The 17,929-nt window shown below is 43.1% G+C and overlaps 1 protein-coding gene across 7 annotated transcripts in view; it reads right to left on the bottom strand.

Annotated features, from left to right (window-relative positions):
- LOC136824966 (uncharacterized) overlaps positions 1 to 17,929 on the bottom strand; it is an 83,168-nt gene that overhangs the window by 49,633 nt on the left and 15,606 nt on the right. For all 7 annotated transcript variants that reach the window (XR_010849196.1, XR_010849198.1, XR_010849200.1 and 4 more), the window contains exon 4: positions 17,226 to 17,424. Coding sequence is in view for 2 of the 7 variants with exons in the window: in XM_067080955.1 (XP_066937056.1) it covers positions 17,226 to 17,416 (191 nt within the window). In the remaining 5 variants the exon portion in view is untranslated. The remainder of the gene's footprint in view (positions 1 to 17,225; positions 17,425 to 17,929) is intronic.

The following is a 17,929-nucleotide window of genomic DNA, read 5'->3' as shown; positions in this document are numbered from 1 at the left end:
GTGAAAATTGTCTTAAATTCTTAAGTAAATTCATTGTATTTTTTATTTGTTAAAGGCTATTACTGTAGTATTGTACAATATTTCAACATTCACATGCAATGTAATTTCCCTCCTATCTAACTGAATTACACTAATATAGTGTACTAAAATGACATTTTTATGATAAAATGAAGTTTTCATAATAAAACTAATATTGTAATATTTACCTGAACACCTGAATTAGCGCTGGTTACCCACCAGCCTGAACTATATCCCCGTAACTTTTACCCACTAATTGGGTAATTAACTGTCAGCATTACCAACGCCTACAGGAAATCTTGTCAAGATGAGTTACCTGAAGCACCGTTGGCAGCGCTGCTGCAAGTCCCAGCCCCAACTGTGTAACTCACTAATCAAATTGAAGTCGGGAGGAGGGTGGGAATCATTCAGGTGTTCAAGTAAGTATTACAATATTAGTTTTATTATGAAAACTTCGTATTGCAATACACTCCCTGAACACCTGAATTAGCCCGATTAACAAAATTTTAAGGAGGTGGGATCAATCTAATTTCAGCCCGACCTGCCACACAGGAAGGCAGGTAACTCATTATTCACCTACTCTGCCTATATGCATGTATCCTCACCTGGTTATCCACTCGGCAGGAGAGGATGCCTGTAGAGAGAGTACCCTCGACGTCAGTCTCAAGTCTCGGTATTGTCTGAGTCGAGCTACCTCTCATGTGGTATTCAAACCCCCTCATGGACAGAGGGTAGCAAAACCAACCTATCATGTGGCTAATCACAGCCTCTCATGTGTAGCGGAGAACGACGACCTCCCATGTAGCTAATCAAAGCACTCATGTATGGAGGGGACGATGAGCCTCCCATGTGGCTAATCAAAGCACTCTCATGTATGGAGGGGTACAGTGAACCTCCCATGTGGCTATTGTAGCCTCGCATGTATGGAGGAGAAGTTGAACGTGCAGTCTCTTCGGGTTCTTTGCCGTAGGATGCAGCCGATACCTGTGCAGAAGAGGGTTTTTTTTTTTTGGAGAAAGATCCTATCAATCTGGCTCAGCCTAGTTTCATCATGCTAATGTCCTGTCTAATGCTTTCCCTATGGATCCTGATCAATTGAGAATTCCAAATTCCTAGCCTATCTTGAATACCTAACTTCCGGCCCCCGCCCCCCTGGGACCTTATCCGGCATTTGGCCACCACGAAAGGACCCAGCGAGTAACCCTTCTCCAATGAAAATTGGATGCCCCTGAGGTAAAAGGTTGTAAAGACTGACACCGACTTCCAAGTGGCCGCTTCTAAAATCACCGACACCGAATAATTCCTAAGAAAGGCCGAAGATGTCGCCATTCCTCTGATACTATGCGCCCTCAGATGCGCAAACGAAGTTGAAGGTTCCGAAGCTGGTGAAGAGCCTTCTGACGCTTGCTGAATAACCTCCTGAAGAAAGAAACTGATTGCATTCTTGGAGATCGAATGAGAAGGGCATTTAGGAGAGACGAATAACGTTCTCGGGCGAGGCAAAAGTTTCTCGGTCCAAGACTGATAGATTTTTAAAGCCCTAACTGGGCATAATAGCATCGCAGAAGTGTCGCCTCCTACAAAGTCTTCTAAGGATGCGACTCTGAATGCCCTTGGCGAAGGATTCATTTCCAATTCGGACTTTGCCACGAATTCCGGTAAGTAAGAAAGAAAAATATCTTTCCCCGAAAAGGAGACTGTCCTGGATATCGCCCGAATTTCTCCAATTCTCTTGGCCGTAGCCAGCGCAATTAGAAAAAGAACTTTCTTAGTTAACTGCCTTAGGGGCAGAGACTCTAAAGGTTCGAAAGCTGCTGATCTTAGGAAATTCAATACCACCGCTAAATCCCACAAGGGAGCCCGAAGAGGAAGAATTGGGTGCTCTGTTTTAAAAGATCTTAACAGATCATGGAGAATCTTGCTGGATGAGAGTTCCAGAGGATGAAAGCGGAACGTACTGTGCCCAGCAATTGTAAAGTAAGAAAGTCTCTTGTCTCTCCTTAAAAATAGCAAGAAGTCTGCTACTTTCGCAACTGTCAGGCACGAAATACAATGCCCTTGTTTCCAGCACCATCCACGATATATTGCCCACCTGGCCTGGTGTAACTTCCTGGTTGAATTCCTTAGGCAGAAAGACTGTTGTCTAGCCACTGCTTTAGAGAGTCCTGCATGATGGGCCGCTTGCTAGACAGTCTCCATGCAGCTAGCTTCAGCACGCAGAGGTTCCGGTGGAAGCAGTGGATGTGTGGCTGTTTGAGTAAATCTCTCCTCTCTGGGAGGAATACCGGGACTTCTGTCAACAGGTCCAGGAGGTCCGGAAACCAAGGTCTCTGGGGCCAGAATGGGCAGATCAGGGTCATTTGAGTGTTCTTGCAAATCCTGAGTTTTGCTAGCATTTCCTGTATCATCCCAAAAGGAGGAAATGCATAAACTTGTAAGTTGTCCCATGGGTGCAACATTGTGTCTGTCCTGCAGGACATGGGATCCGCTACAGGGGAGAAGTAAACTGGAAGGCGATGGTTCATCCTGGTGGCGAACAGATCCACCATTGCTGGCCATCTCTTGAGCAGCAGTTGCACCTCATCTTGCACTAATGTCCATTCCCCTCCGAGAACTTCCTGAGACCGACTCAGAGCGTCCGCCAAGACATTGACCTTTCGCGACACGAATTGGGGAATGAGCGAAACTGAGTGTTCTTCGCACAAACGGAGAACTCTCTGTGCTACCTCGTTCAACACCTGTGATTGTGTTCCCCCCTCCTTTTTGAGATATGATACTACTGTAACGTTTTCGCGCAACAATGCTACGGTCTTGTTGCTTACCTGTTCTGCAAAGCAACTCAGAGCCTCCTCGACTGCTCTTAATTCCCTGTAATTTATGGACTCCTCCCGATTCAGATCCCTCCAAAGGCCCTGGGCCTGAGATTCCTCCAGGGATGCACCCCAACCCTGATCTGGGGCATCTGTGTACAGATGTATGTCAGGAAGGGGGGAGTCGAACCTTACGCTGGTGGTCAGATGATGTTCTTCTGACCACCACCGAAGATCTTTCAGGCAAGAATCATCCCAGATTATTGAAACGTTCTCTTCCCGAAAGTCCCAGCGTTTCTTGAGACACACCTGCAGAGAACGCATCTGGACACGAGACCCTGGAACAAGAAGGGATGGGAGGCCATCCAGCCCAGCAGGCTTTTCCATAAGCTCACAGGTTGCACTTTGTTTGACATGAAAGTTTCCAGCTGGCTTAAAGTCGCTCTTCTGTAACCTCAGATTTCTCCCTATACTCTATGGCTTCCAAACCTTCTTCTGCTACTCTTTCTCAACCTTCCCTCTTTAGCCACCTTTCGGGGAACATTCCAGGTGCTTTAGTAGCTCATCCGGCATCTATGCCATTAGTGAGTTTGTCTTCGGTGCCATCTGTGGTGAATCCTGTACCATCACAGGCTTCTGATCTAGTTGCTGCGGCAGTTGGCGGTGCACCTGTCGCAGCGTTTAATTCTGCAGTTCCGATAGTTTCCGCAATTCCCCGATACCTAAGATGTCTGGTGTTTCGTCTTCTCCTGTTTCTTTGGGTTTGGTACCTCGTAATCTTCCCTTCGAAACCCTTTCGAGTTCGGGGCCAGTCGGAATGTTCTCTACCTGCCCAACATCGTTGACAGGAGCTCCGGTAGTAACTCCGAGTGTGGCATCTTCCTTTCTTCTTCCTTCGGTTCCTCCTTTTTCAACTTTTCCGACAGGTTCCTCTGTCCCTCTGTCTAAAGCGGTCTATGTAGGTTCGGGTTTGATTTTGGGTAATCAAGGACCCTTTCCCTCATCTTCTTTAAGTAGGGGGCCTTCTGTTCCGGATCCCCAGTCTCATGCGACCCTGCTACATCCGGGTTTGCGTGGTGTGGGTGTTGTAGTCTCTCCGCTCTCAGGAGTGGGCGTTGTCCACCCAGGTGTTGCTTAATCATCTTTGGAGGGTGCAGGTTTTGCACAACCTATTTCAGTGACTCCCAATATGTTCGGGACTGATTCATCAGGTGTCCGTATTGCGCGCCCAGGGGTGTCATGTTCCAAATCATCAGTTTCAACATTTGTTAGGGGTCAGCCTGTCTCATTTCCGGTTTTGGTTCAGTTGGACCAATTCGACAAAGACTGTTCCTGTGAAGAAGAGGATCAGATACCGGAGGCTAGTTTTCCTTCGGCTAATGAGTCTGAATACAGACGAATGTTGGACTTTATCCACTCGCTGTATCCACAGTCCAAGGCTCCGTAGGAGCCAATACAGAATAACCAGTCCAAGGCTCCGTAGGAGCCAATACAGAATAACCAAGTGATATTTGAGTCGCTTTATGCAACGAAGCCGGTGGTAACACAGTCACCAAAGAATCTAGTCTGGTTTGGCAGGGTCAAGCAGGCTTTGAGAAAGGCTGACAATAGGTTGGCAGTAGCGATAGGATCGGGTAAGCAGGATTCAGCCTCGCTTCCTATTCGGAAGGGCTTTTATAGGGTCGCAAGTAACCGTTCTGTGGGTGTTAGGGTGCCACTGAACGAGTCGGTAGAGGCTCTCCTATCTCGGGTTCCATCATCAAACCATCTTGTATCTATCTCGGCCAGGGAAGCCAGTATCTTAGAAGACACCTTCCGCAGTCAGTCGGAGGCATTATCACATACTATGTGGATGTTATCCGGTCTAATGGGGTTCCTCAAACAGGGTGGTTATTCTCCATCTGACCCGACACTTTTCGACAACCTCATCACATCAGTTTAGAGAAAGAAAATATACAGATTCCGGTCCTCCCTGATAATCTTGCAATACATCATTTGTGAATTCCGGGAAATTCTTCATTACATGATCATGGATATTCGAATACCCTATATTAAAACCCTGTCTGACCAATGACCTATACCCTTTAGAAAGACCCAGTAAATCAGCATTATATTCTGCTACATTTAATGTCCTATTAAATGAACCATCACCAACCAATGAAAATTTATCCCCAGAAGGAAAAGGAACTCTCGAAGAGGAAGGGAAATCCTCTGACCTTCTTGAACCTGGCAAACTTACTACTAAATCTACATCCTCTTCAACTAATTTAGCAACATTTGTTGCAAGGAGACTGCAGCCGGAAAAAGAACCGCTGCTGGATCTAACAGAGATCCCAGAGCCTTAATTACACCTGTCCCTGAAAAAGACTGCACCTTCAACTTCTCTCCTACACTCTTTGCTACCTCACTATCCCTATTCGTCTATGTCAACCCTATCTCTAGATCTACCTCTGGACTTACACTATCCAAAGAAAGGGGGAAATCTGCTGCTCACACTGCCTGCTTCATGCCGAGGGCGCTGGCAGATCCTACCTTCGAGGTTTGCGGTTCTCCACGACCCCAGCACCCGTTAGGGCTGGTTCTGGAACAGGCAGGGGAACTGAAAAAGAATGGTTAGTTTCTGTTTCCCTATTACCTATATTTTGTTCTTTGAATTCTGATAATTTAGTCATAAAACTAAAAAATAAATCTGTCATGTTAGCTGATAATTTATCTTCCAAATTCCTGAATAACTCCGATTCTATAGCTTCTTTATCTAGACTCTGAGTTTCTACAACTGGTTCCCTGCGTTTACTCTTGGAAGCTAGAGATTTTCTATGCTTAACATAATCCTCCATCTGATCTTTTGACCATGACCTACATTTGTCACATCTCAAAGTTAAGCTACATTGCACCTTCCTACAAGCTATACAAACTGAATGTCTATCATGTTTGAGGGTGCTCATCCTCCGTTTGCAAGCTGTGCACGATCAGTGAGTTGCAGCATCTCCAACAGTTAGGGTGTCAGTCGTAGTAGTTGTAGCCGAGGTTGAAGCAGTTGCGCTATCCAAGGGGGGCGCCTTTTTGTCCAATCTATCCATCGCGAGTCCAAAACGAGCCAGAGTCCAGACAGGAGAGAAAAATCCAATGCCAGGCGACAGAACAATCCAGGAGAAAAAGGCGAAAAACTGGTCCAAGTCGTTATCCAATATCAATAAAGTCAGTATACGGGGGTTGAGCAATAACCAAAAGTTCGCCTGAAGAAGGAAACATCCATGCAGCAAGGCGAACAGAAAGCAATTCGGGAACCCAGCCTCGCGCGGCTGGGACTTGCAGCAGCGCTGCCAACAGTGCTTCAGGTAGCTCATCTTGACAAGATTTCCTCTAGGCATTGGTAACACTGACAGTTAATTACCCAATTACAGTAGTGGGTAAAAGTTATGGGGATACAGTTCAAGCTGGTGGGTAACCAGGGCTAATTCAGGTGTTCAGGGAGTGTATTGCAATATAAAGCTTTATGTATACTTACCCAGTAATTACTTAGCTAAGAGTTTCTATTCGAACAGCAGTTAGAATTCTGAATTCCGCGGTAGCGATTCTTTTATTTTGTGTAGGTGACTATGCCCCACCCACTTTTGGGTAAGAGAGAGGAACAACAATGCCACAATGACAATTTGTTTATGCAAAAGAGGAACAACATTGCCAACACGACAATTTGTTTATGCAAAAAGTCCATGTGCGGGGAGGAGGGTGGGCTCTATCTGTAATTACTCGGTAAGTATATATAAAACTTTATTTTAATATATGTCTTTGAGTAATGTATCGGAGTTAGCTTCGGTAACCAACAATCATCTTGTTCTTACCTTTCCTTGTTGGGGAAGACCCAAATTTTTAATCAGCTTAGCTTCTAGTGCTAGTTTTCCTGTACTGTCTGCCCTGTCTAGCAGAACCAATCATTTTGGTCTCCCCTCATCAGGGGTAGTGTTGCGAATTCCTCACCCTAACTTTCTATCTACAGTTGAAGGTCCTCATTTTCGGTGGTCACCTTGGAAAGTACTCCCCTTTCACAAGGTCTGTCTCTGTGCCCAGTTTTCTCCTTACAGGCTTTTTTAGACAGGACCTCGCAATTTTGTCAGGTCCTCTCTTTATTTAAAAAGGGGGGGTTACTGTCTCTGCTATTAGGTAGAAAGTATTTTCTTAATACAAGCCTATTCAGGTTCAATTCTAAAGCTCATGATCTTAGATGGTGGCCACTTACATTATTTTCATTACATGAATTTAGAGGACCTTACTAATGTTCAGGGTGGAATTCTCCCTAGTTTTCAACGTCTCTATTTAAAGTCTTTAATAGCATAAGAATGATATTTATTTCTCTGTTATTATTTCACCGCTGACATCGGGACCCGATCCAGAAAAAGGATTTTGACAAAGGAAAAATCTATTTCTGGGGGAGGGCCCGTGTCACCTGGTGACCCACCCTGTTTTTCATCCTCTCCTCCCATGGTAAACATCATTCTAGTGGGGTGGGTGCTAACATGGAATGCGACTAGTGTTGCCTTGTGTACAGTCCTTGAGTAGTGCATGGGCTTGTATCGGCACCTCTCGTTGGGACTTTTGACATTGGGAATCTTTTATAGGGCAGGGTCCCGTGATTGTGACAATCTCACCCTTTACCATATACGACTCCATTTCTTGAGCTCGCTCTGGGGTAGTAACCCCAGCTTTACATTTAGCTTTTCTCTGGTATCTAGCAACGGAATTACCTAGAAATAAGTGCTGAATGGATTATTTCACCGGGTGACACGGGCTCCTCCCCAGAAATAGATTTTTCCTTTGTCAAAATCCTTTTTTTATATATGTAACTTACCCAGCAATTACTTAGCTAATTCCACATTGAAAAGCAGAGGGGAGTCATGGACAAAAGCTTAGGTTAGTAACGATGAGATTCTTGTTGTTCCTTACCTGATGAGAGACCTGCTGTGCTCATTCAACCTGTAGTAGCATGGCGGCATGGCCATAAGCGCCTCTACTGAAGTGGGACACTTTGCAGCGAAGGAGTACTCCAAAGGCTGACGAAGTATAAAAACAAGCTTTGCGATGAAGGTGTACACCGAAGGCCAACAAAGCACAAAGCATACACAACTGTTCCTGCCCTGGGCACAGTACCACAAAAAATAATACACCAGAAAAACATAAATGGTTAAAAGATAAAAAACAAGACCACTACCCAACACTAAACACTAGTGGGTACTCCAGGTACTTAGTACCCTCCCAGGCTTCCCAAGAACTCAACACCATGTTCAAGGTGAAGAGAAAAGGAAAGGAAGGGACACTTCCTCATCCATCACTACGCCAGCTACGGACACAGGTCCCAGGGTACTGCATTTATTGTAAACTGTCTCAACGTCCTGCAAATAATGCATTGTGAACACTGACTTACATTTCCAATAAGTTGCCTCCAAGATTGCAGAGAGAGAAAGGTTGTGTTTGAACGCTACTGAAGTAGCAACTGCGCTTACATCGTGAGCTTTAACTTTCAATAGCAATAAGTCATTCTCTGCTATTTGCAAGTGTGCCTCAATGGTGAGATCCCTCACAAAAACAGAAATGGCGTTCTTGGACAGGGGTCAAGAGGGATTCTTCACAGAACACCAAAGATTACCAAACTGACCTCTAATTTTCTCTGTTCGATGCAAATAGTATCTGAGGGCACGTACTGGTCACAACTCTCTCTCATCCTCTTCCATGCCTAGAATATCCGTTAAGCTTTTAATAGTAAAAGAACAAGGCCAGGGATGCAATGGGTTTTCATTTTTTGCTAAGGATCCTAGCAAAAAGGAGCAAACTGCATTCCTTTGCAAAAAACCGTTCCTTTTGTCCACTGCCTGAAACTCACCTACTCTCTTAGCTGTTGCTAAGGCAACCAGAAAGAGAGTTTTTTGAGTCAGATTCCTTAGGGAGGAAGAACGCATAGGTTCAAAAAGAGGGTCAGAAAGCCACTTAAGAACTACATCAAGATCCCAAAAGAAGGCCTCCACTTTCTTAGACTTGGAGATATTGAATTATTTAACCAGGACAAGCCTTGATTGTTCGAGATACCTAGACCTCTATGGCGAAAAACAAAGCTGAGCAGTGCTCTGTGCCCCTTAATTGTAGAGACAGACAACCCCTAGATGATCTCAAATTGAGAAGGAAGTCTGCTATCTCAGCAATACATGTTTCAGAAGAAACTTTGTTTCTTCTACACCAACTCCTAAAAAGCACTCACTTAGCCTGTTAGAAATTTCTGGAGGAGTTGCATTTACATTTAGCGATATCCTCCGCTGTCGATCTAGAAAATCCTTTCACTCCGATGAGTTTGTAGACAGTAGAAATCCTGTCAGGCCCAGAGAGGGTAGACCGTGATGAAACTTCCTGACGTGGGGTTGTCTGAGAAGACTTGGAATCTCGGGAAGAGCCTCGGAAAATCAATGAGGAGATCGATCAGGTCTGGGAACCACTCCTTCTGTGGCCAGAAGGGAGCCACGAGAGTCACCCTTACATTGTGGTGCAAGCAAAACTTCATTACCACCTCTTGAATCATCCCAAAAGGAGGGAAGGCATAAAGATCCAGGTTGGACCAGTCCAGGATCATTTCATCTGTCGCCCAAGCTAGAGGGTCCGGAAAGGGAGAGCAGAACAGAGGAAGGCGGTGATTCCTGGAAGTTGCGGATAGATCTACGGTTGGTTGACCCCATAAATTCCAAAGGCTGGAACACACGCAAAGATCTAGTGTCCATTCCGTGGGCAAAATTTGTTTGTGGCAGCTGAACTTGTCCGCTAGGACATTGCACTTGCCCTGTATGAACTGGTTGACTAACCGAGTCTGATTCCGATTCACCATGCATAGCAGGTCTCTCACTACTTTGCAAAGCGAATAAGAGTGGGTTTCCCCTTGATGTTTGATATACGCTAGGGCCATGGTATTGTCCGCATGTATTGCTATAGTCTTGCTGTGAGTCTGCAGCACGAAGTGTTGCAGACCCAGATGTATCGCCTTCAACTCTCTTACGATGATATGAAGTCCTTTCTGCTCTGAGGACCACCCCCCCCAAGACTTCCAGATTCCCAAGGAGCGCTCCCCAACCTAGATCCGATGAGTCAGAAAAGAAGTCTAGGTTGGGGCTCACCGGAAAGAGAGATTTCTCTTCTGTAAGTCTTTCTACAGACCTACACCACCGCAGATCCTCCTTTATCTCCAGGGTTATCGGAAAGAAGTGACGGTCCTGATGCACCTTCTGATCCCAGCAAGCTCTTAAACAGAATTAGAGTGGTCTCATGTGCAGTCTCCCCAGTCTTACAAATTGCTCCAGAGAAGCCAGCGTCCCGAAGAGACTCAACTACTGGGTGGCAGACAAGAGGGAAGTGAGAGGAACAGGTCTACCTTTCTCAGGCAGTCCTCTACTCTCTTGAGTGATGGAGAAGCCCAAAAACTAAGAGAGTCTATCCGAACTCCCAAATAAAATATCTTCTGAGTGGGGCTCATCTGAGATTTCTCAAAATTCATTAACAGTCCCAATTCCTGGGTTAAAAGAATTCTTCTGCAAGTCCTCCATGTAATGTTTCTCTGTGGTCGAACGAAGTAGCCAATCATCTAGATACAGCGAGATACTCACTCCCGCTGGATGTAGCCAACCCGCCAAGGGAGCCAACACTCGAATGAAAACTTGCAGGGCAGTCAAGAGACCGAAACAAAATGCTTGAAACTGATATATCTGGTCCTCGAAAACAAATCGGAGGTATTTCCTTGAATCCAGGTGAATCAGAATATGGAAATAAGCGTCTTGCATGTCCAGGGAGATCATCCAATCTCCCTGACGGATGGACGCAAGAACAAATGGATGGTCTCTATGTTGAATTTTGTCTTTTCTATGAAGACATTCAATGCACTGACATAGAGCACTGGTCTCCAGCCTCCTGAAGCCTTGGGCACTACAAAAAGGTAACTCTAAAAACACTTCGAGTGTACCTCCTTTACGATTTCTATGGCTTCCTTGCTCAGAAGGGAGGATATTTCCTTTGACAGGGCCGAATATCTCTCTGGTCCTATGGAGCAAGCCGTCAATAAGATGGGAGTGTTGGTCAATGGCGGATTTTCCCTTAAGGGGATGGAGTGTCCCTCCTTTAAAACTTTCACAACTCACTGATCCGCTCCTCTTTTGCTCCATCTCTCCCAGAAGAGATGAAGCCTGGCCCCTACTGGAGCATGGAGGACTGAATTCTCACTTGTGAGAGGCTGGCTTGAAAGAAGAAGATTTCTTGATTGTACGAGGTGCAAATCTAACTGATTCTCGGGACCTGGAAAGGGCTTTGGTTGAAGAGGAAATGAGAAAGAAGCCAGTCCCTCTGGCGTTTCGTTGCCTGGGTCAGTAAATCTTGAGTCAATTTCTTGTGCAGGCATGATACAATATCACTTACGGTGGATTGTGGGAACAAATGTTGCTTGTCCAGAGGGGAAAACAGGAGAGCCGATTTCTGTGGGGCCGTAATGCCCTTCGATGTGAAAGAGACCCAAAGTTCACACTTCTTAAGAACGCCCATGGCATAAAGGGCAGCTAATTCCTGTGAGCTATCTTTAACAGCTTTATCCGCGCTGGAGAGGAAATTAAACAGGTCTGAAGATTCATCTCACAAAAACACCATATTTGAAGCTTCTTGGCAACTACTCCCACACACCAGTTGAGAAAACTCAACACCTCAAAGGACTTGAAAAAACTCTCCAATAGACTGTCTATCTCCTGGGCTGAAAAGAATGTCTTAGCCGAAGCGAGAGCCGACCTACACCCAGCGTCGATGAGTACAGAGAGGTACCCGTGAGGAGGCAGACACTCCCAGGGAAGGAGTTTCTCCCATCGCATAAGACGAATATCGCATACATGCAAGACCGAGAGGGTGGAACACTAAAACATGTTTTCCCTTGTTCCCTCTTCTCGGAAAGCCAGTTCTCTACCTGGCATAGAGCTTTCTTCGATCCCCTTCCTCGTCTGCAGAAGAGATTGGAGACAAAACAGGGTCTAGATCAGGAACTGTCTGCTCTGCAGGTTTCTGTAAAAGTTGAAGGATATTATCCAGTTGACGATGCAAAGGCGCAAGAGCCAGGTCCAACGCAGGAGAAGGGTTATCACAAGACACAGGGCGCTTGGAGTCTTGAGGGGGCTCAAGCGCTAGAGGAAGCTTGGAAGCTTCACGGTGCTCCGACAAAACAGGGCGCCTGGCTGCTGCAGGGCGCTTGGCTGCTTCAGGGCACTTAGCTGCATCAGGGCCCTTGGCCGCATCAGGGCGCTTGGCCGCATCAGGGTGCCTGGCTGTTACAGGACTCTTAGCTGCTTCAGGGTGCTCACCAATACGTTCCGCTGATACCGGACGCTCAAAAGGAACGGCGCTTATGCAAAAGCTGGAGCTGGTCACTCAAAAAGTGTAGAGAGCTAGATTCTCGCTCCTGGCGCTGAGGAGAGAAGAAGCGCTCCGGACTGTCCCACTTGCTACACGAAGGCTGAGGACTGAAGGAAGGCTCCCTCACCCTTTTGCAAGGAAGATGAGGGGACTGATCTTCACCCAAGAAATGTCTCTAAAGCAGGCAAGATTCATCAGGGAAGCAACAAAGGCGGCTCTTACGAGGCGAGGATTCCTCAGAGCTTGATGAAAGCCAATGCACTTCCGAGGCGCATTTCCAGCGGCTGTCTCTAGTCACAACCTGGGATGCAACAGGTTGGACTGAGGGGATGACTAACCATGGGCAGACCCCACTGACCTCGCTTGGGCTACCGGTATGCCTCCTCAAAGGCAGCGGGGAGTATGGCAGGGACCGACACCTAAGAGAATCAGCAGGACGAGCAGCCGCCTCCTCCACTGACACTTCACCTTTAGCACTTTTTTCAAACTTGTCCAACAGGACACACACTGATGCCCCTTACTGGGCCACGCTACTCGCTACCAGATTTAATCGCTGATCAAATTTATTCTCAAGGCTAACGAAGCGATCAGGTTCAGAAGTGATGGAGCCAGGAGGAATAGGTGGTTTAGGAGAATTAATTGATGCAGGTGGGGAAGGGTTAACAGTCGGAGAATTAACAGAAATGTCAGCCTTACCAGATTTAGGAGTCAAAGACAGACTGGATAATTTCCTGCTGGCTTTAGTGGCTGCTTTCCTCTTCCGATCTCTTTCTAACTTAGCTAAATGTGAAGCTAAAGTCTTCCATTTCTGCTCTCCCCAATCCCTGCACTCATCACAAGTCAAAATAATTAAGCAAACTTGTCCTCTACAATTGGAACAAAAGTGTGAGAATCGTAAGTCTATTTTGTCATCTGGGTATTGCAGCCTTTACTGCAATACCGGAAACTAGAACTACTAGTGTCGGACATTCCTAACTAGTTGAAAAGTCAAAATTGTGAAAAGTCAATTCCAGAAAAGCCACTATCAAGAAAAAATGCCGAAAAGGCTACAAAAATACTTCACCAAGGAAGAAAATAATGAATCCAAACTCCAAGCTGCTATAACAACACCACGTGTTGACTCTACAAGAGGCAGAAACAAAAGAATCGCTACCTCGGAATTCAGAATTCTAACTGCCATTCGAGTAGAAACTCTTAGCTAAGTAATTACTGGGTAAGTTACATATATAAAAATGGATGTTTCAGAAAACAGGGCCACCGACATGTCTCCCTTGTCAGATCAAACTTTGGTCTCTTAACAGGGGAGGTGAGGTTGTTTACCATTCCTGCTAGTTTTTAGTAGAATTTGCATTGTAGACAGAACTTTTATGACATTAATTGCATGAAACTAGCAACCTTATCCCAACTAAATTTACTGAGAACCAAAAGATTACCTCCCTCTGAAGCAAACCCTCCAAGGGAAGAAGGCTTATGGTTAAAATAAGAAAAACTGACTACTTGGGCCTGGCTATAACCTTGTTAGAATTCAACATCCCACAATTTGGTACGATTCACATCAAGCATGCTCTGCTTCCCTTCAAAAGACTTAATAGCTTACAGCTCTCTACACTGAAATCTTTAATGCATACTTGATATACAGTGATGACATAGGGACATGTCAGTGCTCAATACCATAATTTTTGGGAGTTAACTTTCCTGTATTATTATTATTATTATTATTATTATTATTATTATTATTATTATTATTATTATTATTATTGTTATTAAACAAGCCCACAGGGGCTACTGACTTGAAATGCATCAGTGTTGCCAACTGTTTGTTATGGTAGCTCAAGTGACAAGATTTTACCTGCAGCGTTGGTAATGCTGGCTGTTAAAATTCCCATTAGTGGATTGGTAACATTGAAAGATGTTCGGGCTAGTGGGAATTCAGGTGTCCAGGGAGTGTATTGCAATCTGTTTTTTAAGTGTAATTACACAATGTATGTGTTTTACAAGTAACCATCAACGGGATGGGGCTCCTTTTATGATTAATGCTTTACTACTTTTTAGTATTAAGAATGTACCCAAATTACACCTGTTATAACAGGGTTCTCATACAACAGATTGCATTACGATCACTTTTCATCTATATCTTCAAATATTTTTATGTCATTTTTTCCTTCATGAGGTTAAGATGTGGGATGAATTTTCTCTAAAGTCTCCTACATTGTCTGCTAAAACTCCTATTAGGTTTTCATCTATCCCCTTTTCCCATGATTTCCTGGGCCATTTTTTGAGGTCTTTGGCCAGATACTGCTACATCTTCTGATTTTATGGCCATATCGTCATCATTCCCTCTCAGCATGTGCCCAAAGCATCTCAATCTTTGAGATCTCAGCATTTTATCCATCCTCTGGAAACCACCTCTCTCCATCAGTTCTTCATTGCTAATACAATCTTCTCACCTTACTTTGGCCATAACTTTCTATGGTTGCACCTTTTCAAAATCACCCTGACTTTTCTTTGTCCAGGCCTAAGTTTCTGCTGCACAGAGTAATACGGACTTATGGGATATTTTCATTACCCATGTTACAGCTACCCTCCTTACTGCTTTCTCAACTCCTGCTTCACAGTCCAGTGTATCCCCAAGGTAACAGAAATGTTCTACATCTTCTAAGACCTGCCCATGCATTACAACAATTCTCAACTCTGTTCTCTTCCTCAATTATTCTCATGTGATATTCTGAGCATTAAAAAGCTACAGTAAAACTTGGGACAATGATGGGAAACTTGCACTGAGAAAACAGAAGCAGGTAGCACATTTATTTATAAATATGGTTTCTATCATTTCAACACTAATATCTATAAAGATTCATCCATCCTACTGTATTCCAGCATCTATTTATCAGTGTACCAATCCTCTCAAGATAATAAAGAGTATCGAGAATGCAAAAGCTAAATTCTTTCTATATATTCCAACAACCATACAATATGTAAAATGACTGGCAGTCTTATCAAACTTGAAGCAGGTCTGTATACCAAACCTATAATATTTCCCAAGTTAGCAAGTAATCAGGATATCCGTCATGTAACAGATAATTAATAAAAAGATGGTACTTAAATACATTATAAAAATTCTGCTGTCCATTCAGACAAACAACCCACTTTTGAAAGTGATCTGTTCACCTCTTACTTATGTACTTCACTGTGTCACAACATCTAGGCCACAAAGCTTCTACATGTTGAATTCTGTTTTGGTACAGTACATCAGCAACTTACAGTGACACCAACCTACAGCAGATTCGATCTTATGGTGCCTTTTCAGCACCATTAACAGCATTTTACAGCACCAAAACTTGATGTTCCATCAAGTTCCAGCACCATAAGCACTAAATAGGCAAGAATAAGCATTAAGTTGAAGGCGCTCATGGTGTTGTAACTTGATGCAATGTCAAGTTATGGTGCCAAACATCATATTACAGCACCAATAGCTGCGAAACACCAACTTATGGCGGAAATCAACTTACAGCGCTGGAACACATCCCCTGCTGTAAGTCGAGGACCTACTCCTATAGTTTTCATCTTTGTAAACTTTTCAATATGTTTACCAATTATACTTGTAACTATGTGAGAATCATAAGTACAATAGTTTAAAATGAGACATATTGTATTGTATTTACCTATGTCACATGTATTTATCAAACTGTCTATCTGTTGAGTTATTGGTATATTGATGAAATCTTAAAGAATGTGGTATTTATTGGTTTCTGAAGCTTTTTGAAGGTCATTACTCTTACCTCTAAATATCTAAATCTAATAACTGATATGTATTTTTTTCTTTCAGATTATCTCATCAGCTGTATACTGTAACAAGTGATTTTGTGCACAGTGCAATGTTGTGAAGTTTTATAGGCGTGTCAAAGAAGTGAAAAGTTCACCACCTTGAGAGGCCTAAAGATAGCTTGAACCCTTTTTCTTATGCCTTCTGGATAACAAATTTCCCATTGACAACATTGGATTAATTTTCTATTTGTTTATATCACTCGTTTATCTTTTTGCTTCCAATCATTCCATTAGAAACTGACAAGTCTTCAATGATGAGATGATATTTTGAGCTAAGAGGAGGCTGATTATACTATACTGACAGCTTTTCATTGTGAATTGAAATTGTTAGCTTTCCTCATAATAAATTTAAATTGTGAATGTATGCAATACATTGCTTTATACCAGATGTTAAGATTTATATATGAATATTTTAATCTCAAGTACACTTCTGTCCTAAAATACGAACTGATTTTAATCATGTATTGCTTTTATGGCATGTAGATGTAATGCAACCTGTATTTTTATCAATATGAAACCCATATGTTACAAGTGGTTAAAGCTGAAACCATAGCATTTTCATTGGTCAAAATCCCTTTTGCTTTTCCCAGATTTTATCCTCCTGTTCTATCTAAAGGAATATAAGGCATTAATTTTTATGTTAGTTTGATTGTCCAATTTACAAATTTTTTTCCTTGATCTGCAATAAAATTCAAGTGCATCAACTCTGAAAAGGAAATCTGTTTTAGAGATCACCTAGAATACTAATTTAGTGAGCTGTCTTATAATCAAGTTCATATATCATGACTAATGACAAAGTATGGTGATCTAGAAGTGTTACTTGAATTTCCATTGCTACTTATTGCTAGTGTTACTTGAATTTCCATTGCTACTTATTGTTATGTCTTTGATGCTGTCATTAATGGTTGTATGGATGCAAACACTGCATTGAAATATGACTGAACATGTGGAGCTGCCAGATGTGTACTATTTTTTTGTCACCAATTAAAAATAGAATCTAAAGTCTTTTGCTAGTTAAGATCACTGAAGAATATATTTGACAGCCATAAGACAGTCAGGATAAAATAAAGGCTATGTTTGATCCAAAAAGTGTCCAATGACTTGCACCCCAAAGATATATGAAAAAACTTTAAAAATAATTAAAATCTCACGACATTTTACCTGCAGCTACTTGAGGACATACAGTAGATCCAGGCCAACTTGCAGTCAGAAGTTAAATTCAGAATTTGGGTTTCTTCCATACCAGAATAAGTGACAGCTGCTTTACTTGTTGAAAATTTGAAGCCACTTAAATTTCCCTGTTTGGTAATTTGATTAATTGTAGGCAGACATTTTCTTTCAACTGTGGCCATTCTAGCTCCTGCAAAAGAAATCAAGTGTAGAGAATGAATGCATATACAATAATCAGTTTATTACCTTGTGGAACTCCTCTTCTTTGGCATTTGCTTTCAGAGTAACCTAAAAGAACCAACTGCTGTGCTTAAAATGCCCAAGTGAGTAGAAGCAATACACCTCTTAAAAATAATCCATGAAAAGTTTAAAAATTCCACACCTACAAGCAGTGATATATACTTTTTCCAGATTAAAGGATACTATATGATGCTGCTTGGATGCAAATAACTATAACATATATCTCTCTTAAGATGGATTAGCACATTATCTGTAATGTAAATTCCCTAAAAACCACATTGTGCAGGCAATAAAATACTGTTTCCAATACCATATAATCCCTACAGTGCCCTTCTTTTCCATTATTTTAAACTGAAAAGATGCCAACACAATTGCAAGACAATTTGGAACTAAAAATTTGTCCTTCCCAGGTTCTAAAGAGTTAAAAAAAATCACATTAATTTCCCCAAACTATG

Source organism: Macrobrachium rosenbergii, chromosome 3 (assembly GCF_040412425.1).
Source record: "Macrobrachium rosenbergii isolate ZJJX-2024 chromosome 3, ASM4041242v1, whole genome shotgun sequence".
Taxonomy (NCBI): domain Eukaryota; kingdom Metazoa; phylum Arthropoda; class Malacostraca; order Decapoda; family Palaemonidae; genus Macrobrachium; species Macrobrachium rosenbergii.
This window is presented reverse-complemented; position numbering and strand designations above follow the sequence as displayed.